The sequence below is a fragment of the Heterodontus francisci genome, chromosome 11 (genome assembly GCF_036365525.1).
Source record: "Heterodontus francisci isolate sHetFra1 chromosome 11, sHetFra1.hap1, whole genome shotgun sequence".
NCBI lineage: Eukaryota > Metazoa > Chordata > Chondrichthyes > Heterodontiformes > Heterodontidae > Heterodontus > Heterodontus francisci.
The window spans coordinates 28312757-28333553 of record NC_090381.1 but is presented as its reverse complement, the minus strand read 5'-3'; the positions used below and the strand labels follow the sequence as shown (position 1 = coordinate 28333553).

The 20797-nt window shown below is 43.6% G+C and overlaps 1 protein-coding gene across 2 annotated transcripts in view; it reads left to right on the top strand.

Annotated features, from left to right (window-relative positions):
- Window positions 1-20797, top strand: part of crocc2 (ciliary rootlet coiled-coil, rootletin family member 2) — a 490923-nt gene that overhangs the window by 206621 nt on the left and 263505 nt on the right. For both annotated transcript variants that reach the window (XM_068041847.1, XM_068041848.1), the window contains 3 exons: window positions 13-178; window positions 1070-1176; window positions 10493-10720. In XM_068041847.1, coding sequence (XP_067897948.1) covers window positions 13-178; window positions 1070-1176; window positions 10493-10720 — 501 coding nt within the window. The remainder of the gene's footprint in view (window positions 1-12; window positions 179-1069; window positions 1177-10492; window positions 10721-20797) is intronic.

Genomic DNA, 20797 nt, shown 5'->3' with positions numbered 1-20797 from the left:
TCTCTGACACAGAAGCAGCAGCCTGACCCAGGTCAATGCCATGTTGCGGGAGCAACTGGAACAGGCCAACGCAGCCAATCAGAGGCTAAGTGAGGATATCCGCAAGATCACAGTTGATTTCGGCAAAGCTAGAAGTGAACTAGAGCACAGAGAAATGAAGCAGCAGTGGGAACAGGAGGTAGCTATCTGTTATGGAATTAGTCAGGGGTATCACACTTTTCCATTTCTGCATAATCTTAATGGACAATCTTATAAGTCACAAAGCAAAAATACTGCCACGGCAACCACACCTATGAAACAATGTGCTTGGCTTGTAACAGGAGGACCCCAGTGCAGGCCCAAGTTAGCTTTTTCCTTATTGCTTTTATCTGTCTTTTTTATATCGTGCTCATTGTGCTGATGGATGTTAGTGCTGGAGAATGGAATACTTTCCTGTTCCCAGTGCCAGTGTCACAGTTGGATGATGCAAGAAAATCTTTATCTTCATTCTGCCACAACAGTATTCCTCAAGCCCCTGACCTCAGAACACTTCCTGCTGCAGTTCTTCCCCTTCCCACTCCCTCACCCCGTGAATAATCCTCTGGACCTTTTTAATGAGCCTGCAATTTAAGAACTTCTCAACTGGAAGGTTCCTGGCCGAAGTGCATTTAATTTGTGAGGACATTGTCTGTGACATCCTGACATATGCTCATAATGATCAAGGCTCCTTGCTGGAAGCATGCCTTTGTAAAATTGGCCCTTATTGTCACTTCACAGCACTTTTGTACTGCAGACCAATGCCCATCGGAGACTCAATATGTGGCACGTAGGGATCGGAAAATCGTACTCCTGCCAAATTTCCGATATGGGCCAGGAAAGTGCAAGGCTCCCCATTGTTAGTATGAAATTGGAATATTCCGCACCTTTACCTGCCCAAGAGTTTTTCTGTCTTGAAATCACATTAAGCGCTTTCAATACAAATCCATTAAAGAAACTTCAACAAAGACATATGTTCATTGTCCTTTGAACAGCAATGTTGAAAGAAGCAGAAGGTACCAGAAAAAAAACTTTCCATTTTGCCTCTTTTCAGACCTTCGGCTCGCGCCCCTCTGGCGAGCATGGCAGGTTGATGGCGTTATGGCGGAAGGTGGCTACGGTCCGCAGTGACCTCACTGATCTGAGGAGCGGGACTGAGCGGTAAGTCCTGTTAGCTGACGGATGGGACCCGAGCAAATTTGTAGCAAGGAACAAGAAATCCTCCCTAATTTAGGGCCCAGGGATCAATTGCTGTAACTCCTGACTAGCATCAGTTAACACAGCACAACACGTGAGACCTTCTTGATAGGAATGTAGGAATTGCTAGATAAAAAACAAGATCCATCTAGTTCACCTTCTGTTGTGGCAGCCTAACTGAATTGATAGCACTCTCACTTCTGAGTCAGAAGGTTCAGGTTCAAGTCCCACTCCAGGACTTGAGCAAAATAAATCCAGGCTGACACTCCAATGCAGTACTAAGGGAGTGCTGAAGTGCCATCTTTCATATGAGGTGTTAAACTGAAGCCCTCTCTGCTCTTTCAGGTGTACATAAAAGGTTCCATGGCACTATTTCAAAGAAGAGCAGGAGAGTTATCCTCAGCGTCTGGCCAATATTTATCCCTCAACCCATATCACAAAAAACAGATTATCTGGTCATTATCTGGCTGTGAAGCCCTTTGAGACATCCTGTGGTCGTGAAAGGTGATATATTCTTCCCATTTTGGTATTCGCATGATACAGTGATAATGGAGTTGTTGACCAATCATAGCAATCAATCTCGATCAGTTGGTCAAGAATTGACCCAGACATGAGGCAAGAAAACCCCCTGAGATGGAGCATTTTGGGAAACATAGGTCCAAAGTCATCAGTTCCTCCCAAGCATGTGACATTTAGTTTATGTCATGTCTCAAATTATTCATATGCTGTATCCCAAAATGTTATTTTCTGAAAGAAATCTATCCAATTTTCATATGAATGAATTAGTAATAAATACTTTCACTTCTTCCCTAGCAAGCTTGTTCCATAGATTTACCACTCGCTCACTGAAATATTGTTTCCAGTTCAAGCACACTGTTATACCAATGTGCTTTGTTGAATGATAATTTTCTTTAATCCACTGACTGGAGATCTGCATTTATATATTTTTTCAAAGACACTTTTAAAAGACCAGCTAAAAGGATGATTTTGCTGGCAGCTTAAGTTGGCTACCTAATTTACAACATGGTATCCTACACTGCAATGCTTGTGAGGGGGGAGACAAGATATCTGTGCATTTCCCAGCATGAACCAAGACCCAGGAAGTTTAAAGGAACTACTGTTCTTTTTTGCAAAAGAGAAATACTGCTAACTGCTATGTTTTGAATCACTGAATGACTGTCATGTGACAAGCCCCTTCCCATCTGTGGTTTTAAATTGGTGTTTTCTCTGCAGCAGAGGAGAAGCAACTGGACTCTGACATGAACAGACCCTAACTGCGAGTTCCTCTCTCTCTCTACTTTGCAGCTTAAAAACTTTCAAGGGGAGGCAGTGGTGTAGTGGCAATGTCACTGGACTAGTAATCCAGAGCCCAGACTAATGCTCTGGGGACATGAGTTTGAATCCTACCGCAGCAGATCGTGAAATTTGAATTCAATTAATAAATCTGGAATGAGAAAAGCTAGTCTAATGATGACCATGAAATCATTGTCGATTGTTGTAAAAACCCATCTGGATAACTAATGTCCTTTAGGGAAGGAAATCTGCCATTCTTAACTGGTCTGGCCTACATGTCACTCCAGACCCACAGCAATGTGGTTGACTCTTAAATGCCCTCTGAAATGTCTGAAATGGACTAGCAAGCCACTCAGTTCAACAGCAATTAGGGATGGGCACCAAATGCTGTCCTAGTCAGCGATGCCCACATCCCACAAACAAATAACAAAAAATTCCTGCTTGTTGACTGACCACTTTGCATATTCCGGCTACAATCAGAAACCCCGTCGAAGGAAATCATCTGCCTCGCTTTCTCCAAGAGACTCACTGAACCAATCATCTACTTCTTCAAACCACTGAATTCAGCTAGAAGCCAGCCGAATCTCCAAACTCCACAGACTGTATATCTTATTTATGGACTCGAACTCAACCAATCTACCTTTCCCCACTCTGTAACCTATTTGTGTGTGTGTAAACCTGCAGAGTGTGTGTGCGAGTGAAAGTTGGTGTGTTGTTTATTATTTTTATTTGTTTGCTTTAGGTACAATAAAGTTAACCTTTTTCTTTGCTAACTCAAGAAAACCTGTCAGATTAGTTCTTGTTATGATCATAGCAAATAAGTAATCAAACACTGACTGAATTGGCCAGTACCTCCAGTTTAAGAAAGAATTAAACCTATTGTGGTCAAACAAGGAGAGGGAAAAGAGGCAAGCCCTTCGACCCCTCCTCACTTGACCGTAACAGAAATTTGGGGGCTCATCTGAGATCAAACCCAAAGACAAATGGAAATTGGAAGTGGGAAAAAAAATTGATCCCTATCAATAATTTAAAAACTTCAACATAGGTTTTCTTGTGGTTTTCAGTGCTATAGTACTAAAATGTCCACATTCGAGGCCAGTACCTTCCTAGAACAGAGTGAAGTCACTTGGACCAGGTTAATCTAGCTGGGCAGTTAGAGATTACTATCCATCGAAAAGCTAGGAAGCCTGAAATCCTAAAACCTGTGGCCAACCATTTTTAAATTGGCACTGAAGAACCAGAGATTGGCATAGAATCTGAAACAGACAAAGTAACATTAGTAAGGTACAACTAGAACAGAGGAGACTAGAATTAGAATTTCAGGAAAGAGAAAGAAAGAGCTTTCCAGGAAAGGGAAAAAGAAAGGGAGGAAAGGGGAATAGAAAGAGCTTTCCAGAAGAAGTTAAGGCAGCTCAAACTGAATAGGGGATGACCCCAATGTACCCAGTGAAGGCACCGCTAGTGAGGGAGCTACCCCTAGCTCAGGACTGGGTGCTGAGCTTTTAAAGTTCTCCCAGTTGATACCAAAGTTCAATGAAGGGGTGTGGAAGCATTTTTCATCCCTTTTGTAAAGCTTGCAAAACGGTTGAAGTGGCTAGTAGACAGCTGAACATAGTTATTGTAAAGCAAACTAACAGGAAAAGCCCATGAGTTTTATTCACTATTGTCTGATAAGAGTTCATCAGATTATGAGATGGCTAAAAATGCGCACTAGTACCGGAGGCATACCGCCAAAAGTTCCAAACTCTCCTAAAGCAGCCAGAACAAACTTACATTGAGTTCAAAAGGATTAAGCAATTCAATTTTGACCGATGGATACGGGCACTTAAGGTAGATTCACCTATGAAAACCTCAGAGAGGTGATCCTCCTCAAGTAGTTCAAAACTGACTTCCCCAGTCCATAAGAACCACATAGAGAAACAAAAGGTTCCAAGAGACAGGCAGGCAGCAATCCTGGCTGATGATTATACACTTATTCATAAGCCCTTGCCCCAAGGGAAGCTCTTTCCCAATCACCTCCAAAAACCTGAAAGGGATAGAAGGTGGGAGGGTGATAGCAGGATGAACATCCATGAGCAAGAAGGGACAGCTGGAAACACAGGTGGCCCTCCTCAGGCCAAAAAGGATGGTGCTGAGAACAGGAGTGATGCCTGAAAGCCTGTATGTTTCCATTGTAACAAGGCAGCTCACCTTTGAGTGACTGCTGTATATTACAGGGAAAACCCAAGGGTTTACTCAGGGTACACAAGACCAGTTCAGGAAAAGGGGCCCTGATGGAGAGCACAGCAGACCAGGCTGTGGCTTTAACTGCAGCAGTAAAACCCAGTAAACTTACTGCTAAGAGTGTGGGAAAACTTAACAAAATGCATGAGAGTTACCAGGATTTTGTGTGAAGGAAAAGTGACCCATACCCTTCAAGTGAGGCGAGTAAGCCCATAGTCATACTTAGGGATACAGGGGCCACCCCAAAGAGTGTATTGAATGCTAGAGTGCTGGTAAACAGTATTGGAGGAAAGTATATGCCCATACCTTTATACCAGGTGCACCTGGAGTGCAACCTTGTTTCAAGACTGGTAGATGTGGGGATTTTTTAAAAATTCATTCATGTGATGTGGGCGTCGCTGGCCAGGCCAGCTTTTATTGCCCATCCCTAATTGCCCTTGAGAAGGTGGTGGTGAGCTGCCTTCTTGAACCGCTGCTGTCCATGGGAGGTCGGTACACCCACAGTACTGTTAGGAAGGGAGTTCCAGGATTTTGACCCAGCGACAGTGAAGGAACAGTGATATAGTTCCAAGTCAGGATGGTGTGTGACTTGGAGGGGAACTTGCAGGTGGTGTTGTTCCCATGCATTTGCTGCCCTTGTCCTTCTAGTTGGTAGAGATCGCGGGTTTGGAAGGTGTTGTCAAAGGAGGCTTGGCGAGTTGCTGCAGTGCATCTTGTAGATGGCACACACTGCTGCCACTGTGCGTCGGTGGTGGAGGGAGTGAATGTTTCTAGATGGGGTGCCAATCAAGCGGGATGCTTTGTCCTGGATGGTGTCGAGCTTCTTGAGTGTTGTTGGAGCTGCACCCATCCAGGCAAGTGGAGAGTATTCCATCACACTCCTGACTTGTGCCTTGTAGATGGTGGACAGGCTTTGAGGAGTCAGGAGGTGAGTTACTCGCTGCAGGATTCCTAGCCTCTGACCTGCTCTTGTACCAACAGTATTTATATGGCTACTCCAGTTCAGTTTCTGGTCAATGTTAACCCCTAGGATGTTGATAGTGGGGGATTCAGCAATGGTAATGCCATGGAATGTCAGGGGAGATGGTTATATTTTCTCTTGTTGGAGATAGTTGTTGCCTGGCACTTGTGGGGCACGAATGTTACTTGCCACTTATCAGCCCAAGCCTGGATATTGTCCAGGTCTTGCTGCATTTCGACACGGACTGCTTCAGTATCTGAGGAGTCACAAATGGTGCTGAACATTGTGCAATCATCAGCAAACATCCCCACTTCTGACCTTATGATTGTCCCTAGTTTACCAGTGGACAGGGTCGACCTGCTCCTGGGTAATGATCTGGCGGGAGCGAAGGTGGTAGCTTTCCCAGTGGTTTTAGAAAGACCGAAAGAGGTCAAGGAGACAGAGCAGTTACAGGAAAAGGTCCCTGGCACTTTTCCTGTCTGTGTGGTGACCAGGCCAAACATGCATTGTCAGAGGAGGCTGAACTGGCACTGCAGACAGATCACCCTACTGTCTGGTTATCTGAAACTTCCTTTGGGAAGTTAGAGGATCCAAAGGAGGGGTTAAACAGGTCTTCCTTGGTTGAGGCTCAGCAAGCAACCCAGGGTTAAAAAAGTTAGCACAGTCTGCCCAAACTGAAGTTGAAGCAGAAGGAGTTCCAGAGTGCTACTATTTAAAGGATGAGGTGCTGATGAGGAAGTGGAGACAGACCTGTGGATGAAGAGTGAATAGTGGTTCACCAGGTAGTGGTGCCACCGAGGTACCATAGAGAAATATTGAGAATAGCCCATGAGATTCCAATGGCTGAACATGATGGTATCAGAAAAATCCAAGCCCACATCAGACAGCATTTTCACTGCCACAACTCCACAAGGATGTGGTGGAGTTCTGTAAGACTTGCCACGCCTGCCAGGTTGTGGGGAAGCCTCAATCTGAAATAAAACCTGCACCCCTAATTACCATACCAACTTTTGGGGAACTGTTCAGCAGAGCGCTGGTAGATTGTGTGGGGTCCCTGCCGAAAACAAAAGGGAGCTACCAGCATTTTCTCACCATTATGGATGTGACTACCCGACTTCCAGAGGCTATCCCTCTAAGAACTATCTCTGCCAAGGTAGTGGTGGAGGGGCTAACCCAATTTTTCACCCGATATGGGCTGACAGCTGAGATTCAGTCGTATCAGGGCAAAAATTTTATGTCCAGTATTTTTCAAAAGTTCATGGGAAATCTGGGCATAAGCCAGCTAAAGACCTCAGCCTATCACCCACAGTCTCAAGGGGCTTTGGAGCGGTACCACCAGACCCTAAAGACAATGATCAGGGCATACTGCTATGAGTACCCCCATGACTGGGACAAAGGGCTGGGATTTCTCATGTTCGCTACCAGACACTCACCCAATGAGTCCACTGGCTTTAGTCCCTTTGAATTAGTTTATGGACACGAGGTGAGAGGTCCTCTAAAACTAATCAAGGAGAGGTTTTTGGGACACAGGGTCGAATCCTCACTGTTAGACTACATCTCCATGTTTTGAGAACGGCTCACGAGAACCTGTGCAGTGGCTCAGGAACACTTAAAAACCTCCCAGACAGCTATGAAAAGGCAGGCAAATAAACATGCCAAGGCCAGAACATTTCAGCCCGGAGACCATGTGCTAGTGCTATTACCAATACAGGGAGAACCACTGAAAGCCCGGTTTAGTGGCCTGTACAGAGTAGTAAAGAGAATTAACGAGGTGAATTATATAATTGACACCTCATAGGAAAAAACAAAGGTTGTGCCACATCAATATGTAAAAACGGTATCACAGCCGGGAAGGGGACAAACAAGCACAGGTCTGTCAGGCAGTCAGGAAAGAAGAGGGTGAAAGGGACAGTGAGGATGAATTAGAGGGAGGCCCGGAGGATTCCCACATCAAACCCCCTACCATCCAGTTAGCTCACAGTGAAATATTAGGGAAATTAGATACCATATTCTCCTATTTAAACAGAAGAGACAGGAGACCTAACAAGACTGCTCACAGCGTTTAAAAGGATCTGCAGGGACAAACCAGGGTACACAACCCGAACCCTACATGATGTGGATGTAGGAGAGACCCCTCCCATAAAACAAAATCGCCTAGGTCCCAGGAAACTGACCCAGGTTCGGGAGAAAGTTCAAACTGAAGACCTAGAAATTAAAGATTTAAGTTCTGAAGGGAGACACAGAAAAGTTCATCAGCCAAAGGAAGACCCGAAGCCCAAAAATGTTTTTGTGGTCGATTTGGAGGGTGGTGATGGTGGTGGTGACTGCAAATCAAGTATCCTAACTGAGGAGGAATTATGGGCCATGCTGGATGAGCTGGAACAACAGGAAAAGATACAAGATTAAATTGATAGGTGGGCTCGAGCTGCAAGGATAAATATCCAGCACTGGGTTAAAGTACAAAATGACTATGAAAAACTTCAAGGCAAGCTTAAAACTTTGCCTGACAAAGTGTCTTATGATGTTATGGTACCATTTGGCCCACTTGCATTTATGCCAGGACAGCTGACCAAAAACAAATGAAGACACTGTTTTATTAGCTGACAGTTGCTTTGCAAAGTGCTCTGCTAAGCAATCTGTTGGTCTGGCGGAGCACAGGAAAAAAACATGTACAAAAAGCACTGGATGATCTTCACAGGTTATGAACAACTTTGAATCCAGGGTTGCGTTCACTAATATAGAGAAACTGGAAAAGGAAGATATTGTAGAAATACACGAGGAAATTCAGTGTATGTTGGCACAAAAGCTGATTGTGCCCAATCAAAGCAGTTGGAGTTCCCCAGTTGTGCTCGTGCACAATCCGGGATAAAAAATAAATAAACCAGAGTATGGCCATGAGACTGATAAGTGTGTGTGTACAGTTTCTTTCTAATTTGTGACCTCATAATGAAATGTTCCTGTTGTCACATTTCATTTTGTGTGGTGGGGAGAAGAGGCTTGCTACCCGACCCAAACCCAACGGGACCCGACGACATGTGTCGGGTTCGGGTTGGATTGGGCCCATCTTCTGGGGCCGGCTTTCGGGCTCGGGTCGGGTTGGGCCGAGTCCAGATCGAGTCGGGTCGGCCCGGACACACACGGTAAGTGCTCTGCTGGTAAGTATTAAAAATAAAAAAACTTACCTGAGCTGGGAGTCCGGGACAAAACTGAGTCTGTGCAGTGAGCAAGTGACGTCACTATGACATCTCGCGCATGCGCTGCAGCTTCCGCAGGTTCGATGTCAGGAAAGTAAGTGAACGGATGGTCGGGTCGGGCTGAGTAGTGGCGGGTTCGGGTCGGATCGGACTCAGGGCAAAATCGGAGGGACTCGGGCCGGGTCGGGTTCGGGCCCACTGTGGTTCGGGTCAGGTTCCTTTTCCCGACCTAAAGCAGGCCTCTAGTGGGGAGGTATTACGACAGTGTGCTTTGTTGAATGGTAATTTTCTTTAATCCACTGACTGGAGATCTGAATTTATATATTTTTAAAAAAATACATTTTTAAAAGGCCAACTAAAAGGATGATTTTGCTGGCAGCTTAAGTTGGCTACCTAATTTGCAACACTGTATCCTACACTGCAATGTTTGTGAGGAGGGAGACAAAATGTCTATGCATTTCCCAGCAAGAACCAAGACCCAGGAAGTTTAAAGGAACTGCTTGTTCTGTTTTGCAAGAGAGAAATACTGCTAACTGCTATGTTTTGAATCACTGATTGACTGTAATGTGACAAGCCCCTTACATCTGTGGTTTTAAGCTGATGTTTTCTCTGCAACAGAGGAGAAGCAACTGGACTGTGGCATGAGCAGAGACCCTAACTGGGGGTCCCTCTCTCTCGCTCTCTCTCTCTCTACATTCCAGCTTGAAAGTTTTCAAATCCTGCTTGTTGACTGACCACCTTTGCATACTCCAGCCTCAAACAGAAACCCCATTGAAGGAAATCATCTGCATCGCTGTCTCCAAGTGACTCACTGAACCAGTCATCTACCTCTTCAAACTAAAAGCCTCAGGACCACCAAATTCAGCTAGAAGCCAGCCAAATCACCAGACTCCACAGACTGTATACCTGTTTTATGGACTCTAACTCAACCAATCTATCCTTCCCCACTCTGTAACCTATTTGTATGTGTATAAACCTCCAGAGTGTGTGTGCGAGTGAAAGTTGGCACGATGTTTATTATCTTTATTTGTTCAGTTTCGGTACAATAAAGTTAACCTCTTTCTGTGCGGAAAACCTGTCCAATTGGTTCTTGTTATGATCATAGCAGGTAAGTAATCATCACTGACTGAATTGGCCAGTACATCCACTTCAAGAAAGAATTAAGCCTGTTGTAGTCAAACAAGGAGAGGGAAAAGAGACAAGCCCTTCGACCCCTCCTCACTTGACCATAACAACACACTTTGTTCGCTGGTTCTGCTGCATTGGACAAGGTGAAACAGATTGTTATGATGTACATTATCCAATCCCTTTAGTATCCTGAAAACAGCAGTCATATCTCCTCTAAATCATTTCTCTATGTGTGAGAATATGGCACATTGACATAATCTGTTCTCATAATCTAATCCCTCCATCCCCTCAATTATTCTGTATGTCTCTGCTGCTCACTGGCTAAACTTGCTGAGCCATGTGGGGGAAGGGGAGGAGCAGCGAACATGGTTTGCGGTTCCATGATTTTGACAAACACTAACAATGATTGCCTTTTGTGCTGTGATGGGCATGAGATGATTGAGGGTTTGTTTGTTTGTCGCACACCCACCCCATTCCTCAGGAGCCTTGTGGAGGTGAAGGCAGATGTTGCCCGGATGACACGACGCCTGCAGACTGCCTGCTTGAATCTGGACTCCAACTTACGCCTGTCCCAGGCGAGTACCACTTCTACTCTGGAGAAACACACAGTACAAAGTGGACGGCTCGAGCAGCAGCTCCGTGACAAGGTCAAAGAGATGATTCAACTGCAGAGCAAGTGTGACGCGGAAAAAGCGGAGCTCCACACAAGGTAGGTGACAGAACACGTGATGGTAATGTAAGTAAGGACCTTGGATGTGTTTCCTGCACAGTCTACCTTAATTCCAGCTTTTGAAAAGTTTCCCTTGAGCAGCAGCATGATCTCTCCAGGTCTCATGTCAACCACCCTGCTCCATCCTTATTAACTAGGCAGGACTGTTAATTAAGTGTCCAAGACTACTCACTGATTAATACTTTATAGATGCTGGCTATTTTGTGCTGTTAGAATTTCATATTTAAGAACCAAAACAGTGGGGGAGGGGTGGGACCCCAATCTATTATATTAATCTGTGCTGTAGTAGAATCCAGGTCTGGTGGGCAGCATTCTGATATACCTGCTGATGTATGCCTTCAAGAGAGAGCTGGACTTGTTCCTGGCTGGAGTGGAGATCACATAATATAAGAGGTAGGTACCAATTAATGTGGACTCCTGGTCTAGCGTTGACCACCTGAAGGAATCAGGGAGGAATTTTCCAGATTTGTTTTTTTTTCCCCAATTGGCATTGGGTTTTTGATCTGGATTTTCGTCTCTCCCAGGAGACTAGATGACACCTATCAGGGTAGGGAGTCTCTTGACTTGATACACATCACTACGATACAGGACAACAACAATGTTACAACCAGGTGAGAAAGGGGTCTAGTGCTCCCCTTTCAGCCTTTTCCTGGTTTGGCCATAACAGGGTCTAAGTTTTAAAACACTGTGTTTTTAGCTTCCCCTCAGTGAGTCCTTGCTCACTGCTCTCTAATTGTAATTGCAAAGAAATCAACCAGACAGGTTTTCTCAGATTTAAACACGAAAGGTGTAAGTTTATTAACCTTAAAACTCTAACTCAGTTAAAACTAGTAAGAATACACGATGCGACCACGCTAGCATTCATACGTGATAAACACACGCACAAATAGAGACAGAGGAAGAGAAAGAATTAAGGGGGAAAGGTTTTAAGTAATGGATGAAATTCAGTTACTGGTTCTGGTTTGGATGTAAAGTCTATGATTCAAGTTAAGTCTTGCAGTTTTCGTTGGGGCCCAGTGCACACTTTCAAACTTGTTTAGCTGGTGCCAGAGGGCTGCAGGAGTCTTCTGTATTAAGGCTTGAGTTACTTCTGTGGGTCCATGGAACTTTGAGAGAGACAGACACTCACAGAGAGGGAGTGCTCTTTTCTTGAAGTTCGATTGCAGTCTCTTCCAAAAACTGTTCTGTGAGCACAATTCAACTAACTCCAGGTTGGCCAGCAGGTTAGTCATGTGACTAGCTTTTTTGCTGAGACAGTCTCGCCTGTGAGGTTTATGAATGCCTCGCAGCTCAACAGACACTCTCAGTTGGGAGTGGAATGCTGGCTCTTAGATATTCAGTGACCCTCAATGCCTCTTGATCATCACTATTGAGAAAACCCACCTGGCTAATTGGATCAGGGAGTGCTCCCATTGTCTCTCCATGCAACAGTCCTTTAGAATGCAAAGGTGCAGCCATGTTTTCAGCCACTGTTCTGTGGTCTTTTTAAACAAGTTATTTCAATGTCCAGTAAACGTTCAAATAATAATGTTAATATGTCTCATTTTGGAAGGTGTGGTTTCCATCACAGCAACAATAAAAACAAAAACTAGTTATATTTATATAATGCATTTAGTAAAATGTCCAAAAGTGCGTAATGAGTGATATCAATAAAAACATTTTTGACACTGAAGGATCTATCAGGACAGATGATCAAAAGCTTGATCAATGGTTTTAAGGAGCACCTTAAAACAGGAGAGAGAGGTAGAGAGGTGGAGAGGTTTAGGGAGGAATTTCCAGAGCTTAGGGCCAAGGCAACAGAAAGCATGACCGTCAATGGTGGAGTGATTAAAATCTGGGATGCACGAGGCCGAAATTGGAGGAGCGTAGAGATGTTAAAGGCTTTTTCAAAATTTTTTCTTGGGATGTGGGCGTCGCTGATTCGACCAGCATTAATTGCCCATCCCTAATTGCCTTTGAGAAGGTGGTGGTGAGCTGCCTTCTTGAACCGCTAGCCCATGCGATGTAGGTACACCCACAGTGCTGTTAGGAAGGGACAGTGACAATGAAGGAACAGTGATATGGTTCCAAGTCAGCATGGTGTGTGGCTCATAGGGGAACTTTCAGGTGGTGGTGTTCCCATGCCTCTGCTGCCCTTGTCCTTCTAGGTGGTTGAGGTCACGGATTTGGAAGGTGCTGTCAAAGGATTCTTGGTCAGTTGCTGTAGTGCATCTGGTAAATGATACACACTGCTGCCACTGTGCATCAATGGTGGAGGGAGTGAATTTTGAAGGTGGTAGATGGGTTGCCAATCAAGCGGGCTGCTTTGTCCTAGATGGTGTCGAGCTTCTGTCATGCAGGCAAGTGGAGATTATTCCATCACACTCTTGACTTGTGTTAATTTGTTAATTGTGTATCAATTGTTTTATGATATGCAGGTGGAGGGTGTTAATTGGGGTCTTACTTGAGCACTTATAAGCAGACACTTACTGAGACTGGGGGAGGGTTTAAATGAGGAGCTATATGTTTGTAATCCTTTTACACTGTACAATAAATGTGAAACTGAAGTAAAGAAAGGCTCCAGAATTATCATTCCATAACAAGCTTTCTGGAGTTTAGCATGGTAGCAGAGGATGGTTGCCTAAAGCTGAAGGTTGGATACTAGGAAATGTTGTATTTACATAGAAAATGAAAATCTCATGGGCTATTGTGGAAAATAAGGCAGAAAGCAAGTGTAAATTCTCAGGGTGTGATTACCCTCCGATGTTCTCTGAATCTGAACGATATGACCAGTGGAAGAATGAAGTGGACACGGGTTACATCACTACCAAAGGGGAAATAAGATATGGCCCTGGCATTGTCACTTCTTACCAAAAGTAAAATCAGAAGTAAAGTGTTTTGTGAACTGGATACCCGTCAGTTGGATACTGATGAAAGGTTGGATCGTTTGTTTGAATTTTTGGATGAAATTTACAAAATTGAATGCGTATGAGGCATGGTCAGACTTTGATAGATTTCGGAAAACAGATGGTTATTCAATGGAGGAATATATCATGGACTTTAACAGACTGTACAGAAGATTGAGGAAATTCAATTTGGAGATCCCTGGTTCAGTGCTAGCTTTTAAATTGCTAGATTATGCTAGGGTGTCAAATATTGACAGGCTCCTGGTTCCAACTGGGGTTCAGTTCTTGGACAAAGACTCTCTGTTGGATCAAATGTCTGCTGCCTTAAAGAAATTCCTGGGGAAACAGTCATTTCTTGCAGCCCTGGTAGAACAAACAGGACACTCGGCGATGACACAAAGAATGGAGGAATCAATGTTTACCAGATTTTGAAATGGTCCAGATACTGGAAGCAAGCATAAGTACAATGGAAGAGTTAAAGACAGGAGGAATGAAGACAGAATTGGAACAGCAATCAGAGGTGAATGAATCCCAGGAATGCCCAAGGAACAGTTAATAGGTGCTTCAGATGTGACTCAAAGTATCATTTTGCAATCAACTGCCCTAAGTGGAAGGGCAGAGTCCTCGAAATAACACACGACACAGAGAATTCTAAGGCAGAATAGGAAGATACTGATGAATCTGAATGAATTGTGCTAGTCACAAGGATTTTTAGTCCTGTGGTGAATGTGTTGGTTGCAGATTCCTTCGACTGTGCTGTTTTCGATAGTGGTTACAATGTTATCTAGATTCACTTAGTAGTGAGGATTGACGCAACTCCTCCAAGGGCTGAGTTGACTGTGGGAGGAGAGACCAGTAGAAAAGTGGAGAAATATCTCAAATCACCCATCTTCCTTGCTGTGGACTTCACTAAAGTGTTTCCAAATGTCCACAGGATCTGGAGTCAGGAATTGTGCGAGTGCGGCTACAAACTCTTGGATTGTGAGGTATAAAAGTACTACCAGCTTTAGGTTTGGTGATGACAACACATTGCAATCATTGAAGAGAGTAGTAAAAATAGCTGGAGTAAGCCACTTTATCAGTACTGATGTAGTCTCTAGTGAGATACCTTTACTGTTGAATAAGCCTTCAATGATAAAGGCACAAATGAAACTTGATATGGACCATGATAAGGCAATTGTTTTTGGAAAGTCAGTGAATTTGCAGTTTACCCAGTCAGGGCATTATTGTATCCCCTTAACAAAACCTGAAGTTTCTAGCCAGAGTGTTAGAACAGTATTAATGGCATGGGTGTTAAGAATCAGAGAGATAAAAAGAAAATTGTCTTAAAGTTACACAGAAAGTTTTCTCACCCTTCTTGTCAGAGATTAAAAACCCTGTTAAAGAATGCAGGTGTGATTGAGGGAGAGTATACGAGGATAATAGTAGAGATTAGTGAAAAGTGTGCAATCTGTAAAAAAGTATTGGAGGACATCATCACGCCCTATTGTCAGCCTTCCATTGGCATGTGACTTTAAAGAGGTGGCTGCCAAGGATTTAAAGGTGTGTGACAAAGACAGGAATATTTTCATTCTACATTTTATAAACTAAGCAACTAGATTTAGTCTTTCCACAATAATAAGTAGCAAGGGCAAAAGGGTGATTATAGACAAAATTATGGAGAAATGGATAGGGACTGGACTTGGGGCACCAGTAAAGTTTCTGACTGATAATGGAGGGGAATTTGCCACTGACGAGTTCAGATACATGTGTGAAAACATGAACATTATGGTTATGAATACTTCAGCTGAAAGTCCATTCAGCAATGGGCTTTGTGAAAGGAATTTCGCAGTGGTCGATGAAATGTTACATAAAATCTGAGCTGATCAGCCAAACTGCAAGTTGTCAACTGCCCTGGCATGGGTGGTTTATGCGAAGAATTCGCTTCAGATGATCGGAGGATATAATCCCTATCAATTGGTCTGTGGGCAAAATCCTAAACTGCCTTTTGTACTGTGCAACAGTCCTCCTGCTCCAGAAGGTACTACAATTAGTTCCACTTTTTTCTGCACATTTGAATGCTTTACATGCAGGGAGACAGGCTTTCATTGAGGCTGAGGTCTCTGAGAAAAGTTGGAGAGCTCTGAGGCATCGTATAAGGTCATCTGATGTGGAATTTAGTTCAGGAGATTTGGTATATTATAAAAGAGAGGGTCATAGAGAATGGAAGGGCCCTGGTAAGGTAATCGGTCGTGATGTTAAGACAGTAGTTATCAAGCATGGAAATCAAACTGTTAAGGTTCATTCCTCATGATGGATTGGCGTTGATGACAAAATCCCAGAATCTGAACTGTTGATAGAGGGAAACAATGCACCTTGTACCTCAAATACTCATGTGTTTTGCAATGAAGGTCCTGAGGAACACAGTGAGGTAGATCAAGGGTTGGATAGTAATGTGAGGGATCATGACACTAAAGAAAGAGCAATCGCATCCAAAAGACAATTGCCCCGAATAGGTACTTGGGTAACATATATTCCAGTGGGGTCTAATAGATGGAGGGATGCAACAATTGTGGGCTGTGCTAGAAAATCTACTGGAAAGTTTAAATATTAGTTAAATGTTCAAGATGATGGCCAAGAAGCAAGGTCCATGTACTGGCAGAATGATGTGAAAGAGTGGAGGGTAAGAAAGCGCAGTGCAAGTTCTAATAGTGGGTCTGGAAGTGACTCTTGCGTAAGGAAGCGATCACGTACTGGAGAAATAGCCTCCGATAATGTGCGAGGGAGATCTTCTAGCATTATTCCCAACAGACATCAAAGTGTTTAGTTTAGTTTATGTTTTAGTTTAGTTTAGAGATACAGCACTGAAACAGGCCCTTCGGCCCACCGAGTCTGTGCCGACCATCAACCACCCCTTTATACTAATCCTACACTAATCCCATATTCCTACCACATCCCCACCTGTCCCTATATTTCCCTACCACCTACCTATACTAGGGGCAATTTATAATGGCCGATTAACCTATCAACCTGCAAGTCTTTGGCATGTGGGAGGAAACCGGAGCACCCGGAGGAAACCCACGCAGACACAGGGAGAACTTGCAAACTCCACACAGGCAGTACCCAGAATTGAACCCGGGTTGCTGGAGCTGTGAGGCTGCAGTGCTAACCACTGCGCCACTGTGCCGCCCTAAAGTGCTAATAGAGGCTGTTGTTTGAGCAGATTCCACAATGAAACGAAGGCTAGAGAGCAGTCTCGGAATAGAACTAGAAGCAGAAGTCCTCATGACCCAGAAGTTTTAGTGGCTGCCAATATGCTTGAGGATAAACTAATGAGAGAAGCAAAACACAAGGAATTAGAGAGTTGGAGAGAGTTTGGAGTTTATTCTGAGCTACCAGATAGGGGACAGCCAGCCTTGTCACAAATATGGACTTGTACTGAAAAAGGCTAAAGCTAGGCTCGTTGCAAGGGATTTTGAAGAGCGACTGGGTGATACCGATGTTAGAGTGGACTCTCCTAAAACGGGAAAAGTGATCTTGAAAATCTTTTTCTGTCTTTTGGCCACATATTCACGGCAGTGTAGATCCATTGACATAAAAGCAGCATTTCTGCAGGGTGATTCTTTTCAGAGATAAGTGTTTCTGAAACCACCCAAAGAGACAGTAGGTGCAGATGGAAAACTATGGAAACTGAACAAATGCATCGATGGCCTTAATGATGCTTGCAGTGTCTGGTATTTCTCAGTGAGATCTGTTTTGAAAATTGAAAGCAGATCCTGCAATGTTTTATTGGTATCATAAAGGGAAACTTTCAAACATCTTCATGATGCACGTTGATGATTTCTTATGGGGTGGTACTGCGGCTTTTGAGAAATATGTGATTAATAAGATTAGGGAAGAATTTAAGATTAGGAGTCAAGCTTGGAGGGCCTTTAAATATATTGGTTTAGATATTAAGCAAAGTTTGGAATAACTTTAAATCATCAACCCGATTTAGAGAGTGCTACTCCCATGCCGGTTAATCATGTTAGGTCATCACAGAAAATATATCTAAAGCAGAGAATGAGCAATTGCGAAGCTTGGTTGGTCAATTAAACTGGTTGTGCCCCTCGGACTAGTTTTGATGTGCTGGAGTTAAGCATGATGATGAAAGATCCAAACGTTGAGAATGTTTTAAGGGCAAATAAAACATAAAAAAAAACTCAATCTGGAGAAGTGTGTTCTGAAGTTCCCATCCTTAGGTGACCCAAAGAACATGAAACTAATAATTTTTAGTGATGCTTCACATGCTAAACTCGCTGATGGGTATTCGAGTGGAGCTAGTTTCATAATATTTCTGACAAGTGAAAATGGGAAATGTTGTCCTTTAGCTTGGGAGGCTAAGAAAATAACATGGGTTGTTAAAGGCACTTTAGTTGCAGAAACACTGGGTCTTGTGGAGGCAGTGGATGTGGGGTTCTATTTGTCAAATATTTTGGGAGAAATTCTGAACATGGGACATACTGAAGATAGGATATGTGGATAATTGAATGATATGTGGATAATCATTCTTTGTGGGACAATGTACACTCTACAAAAATTGTGAGTGAGAAAAAGCTATGTATTGACCTTCGTGGATTGAAACAAATGCTGGAGAGAAAGGAAATCTCCTAACTTAAATGGGTAGATGCAAGTCATCAAATATCCGATTGTTTTACAAAAATAAATGCTAGTACAAAGAAACTGTTAGGGGTGCTAGAGGAGAGGCATCTCACATTGTACCCAATATGGAATTTATTTGTTTTGTTTTGAAATGTTCTTTGAGCATGTTAATAGTTTGTACATAAAAACAGGTTAACAGATTCCCTTCTTTCTTTTATAATACGTAGATTAATACGCTCAAAGAACATTTCAAAATAAATTCCATATTCTTCTTCTTCTACTTTGGCCTCCTTATCTCGAGAGACAATGGTTAAGCGCCTGGAGGTGGTCAGTGGTTTGTGCAGCAGCACCTGGAGTGGCTATAAAGGCCAATTCTAGAGTGACAGACTCTTCCACAGGTGCTGCAGAACAATTTGTTTGTTGGGGCTGTTACACAGTTGGCTCTCCCCTTGCGCTTTTGTCTTTTTTCCTGCCAACTGCTAAGCATGTCTCCGCTTTAAAGATGTCTGCAAACGCGACATGAAGTCCTGTGACATTGATCACAAGTCATGGGAGTCAGTTGCCAGCAATCGCCAGAGCTGGCGGGCAACCATAAAGGCGGGGCTAAAGTGTGGCGAGTTGAAGAGACTTAGCAGTTGGCTAGGCTTTGCGGAGTCAGTAGGTGAGTTATTCCCTGCAGAATTCCAAGCCTCTGACCTGCTCTTGTAGCCACAGCATTTATATGGCTGGTCCAGTTCAGTTTCTGATCACTGGTAAACTCCACGATGTTGATATTGGGAGATTCAGCAATGGTAATGCCATTGAATGGCAAGGGGAAATGGTTGGATTCTCTCTTGTTGGAGATGGTCTTTGCCTGGCACTTTTTTGGTGCGAATATAACTTACCACTTATCAGTCCAAGCCTGAATCTTATCCAGGTCTTGCTGCATATGGACACGGACTGCTTCAGTCTCTGAAGAGTTGCGAATGGAGCTGAATACTGTGCAATCATCAGCGGCGATCACGTCTGACCTTATGATGGAGGGAAGATCATTGTTTAAGATGGTTGGGCCTAGGACATTACCCTGAGGTAGGGGCTGGAAAAGGTTGCAGAGATAGGAAGGAGCAAGGCCATGGAGGGATTTGAAATCAAGGCATTATCAGACAGTGAGCCAGTGATGGTTGGCAAACACAGAGGTAACGGGTGAATGAGATTTGGAGCAAGTTAACATACAGTCAGCAGGCTTTTGGATAAGCACAAGTTTATGTAGGGCGAAAGGTGGGAGGCTGGCCAGGAGAGCAGGAGAGCATTGGAATAGTCAAGTCTAGAGGTAACAAAGGTTTGGATGAGAGTTTCAGCAGCAGATGAGCTGAAGCATGGTCAGAGTCAAGCAATGCTACAGAAATGGAAGTAGGAAATCTTGGCAATTGTGCAGAGATATGGTCAGATTCTTATCTCAGGGTCAACACAACAGCAAGGTTGCTAACTGTCTTGTTCAGCTTAAGACATTTGCCAAGGAAGGTCACGGTGGAAGGGAACCAAGTTTTTAGTGGGGACCAATGATAATGGCTTCTGTTTTCCCAATATTTAGTTGGAAGAAAATTCTGCTCATCGAATATTGGATGTCAGCCAAGCAGTGTGACAAATCAGAGACAGTGGAGGGTATAGAGCGGTGTGGGTGAGAAAGAGCTGAGTGTCATCAGCATACATGTGGAACCTGATGTGTTTTTGGATGATATTTCTGAGGGATAGCATGAGGAACAGAAGCAACAACAACAATTTGCATTTATATAGAGCCTTTATCGTAAGGAAATGCTTAAATGTGTTTTACAGGAGCATAATCAGCCGCAGATTGACACTGAGCAAAAGAAGGAGATATTCGGAAGGGTATTAGGTTCAAAGAGGTAGATTATAAGGAGGTTCTTAAAGAAGAGTGAGAGGAGTAGGGGTTTGGGGAGGAAATTCCAGAGCTGAGTACCTAGACACCTGAAGGTATGGCCATCAGTGGTGAGGCAAAGGGAATGGGAGATGCACAAGAGGCCAGAGTTGGAGGAAAGCAGTTTTCTCAAAGGGATGCAAGGGCCTGACGAGCTTACAGAGATAGTGAGTTCATGGAAGAATTTGAACAAAAGGTTGGACTTTTAAAATTAAGGAATAGGTGTGATCAATCAGTCTTTTCGGCCGACATTTTTGTATATTCTTTTGTTGGTAAAAACGGGGCACAAATTTAAGATTATGACCAAAAGAATGTAAGGAGAGGTTAAGGAGAGTTTTTGTTTTATATGGAAGGTTATTAAGGCATGGAAACAGTAGTGGAGGCAAAATCCACAATAGCTTTTAAAAGGGAAATGATAAACTTTTTTGACAAGCAAGTTTTAAAAGGGTATGGGGATAGGGCAGGGGAATGGGACTGAGTGGAGACTGGCTGTGCTGTACAATTTTTTTTTTATTCATTCATGGGATGTAGGCATCACTGGCCAGGCCAGCATTTATTGCCCATCCCTAATTGCCCTTGAGAAGGTGGTGGTGAGCTGCCTTCTTGAACCGCTGCAGTCCATGTGGGGTAGGTATA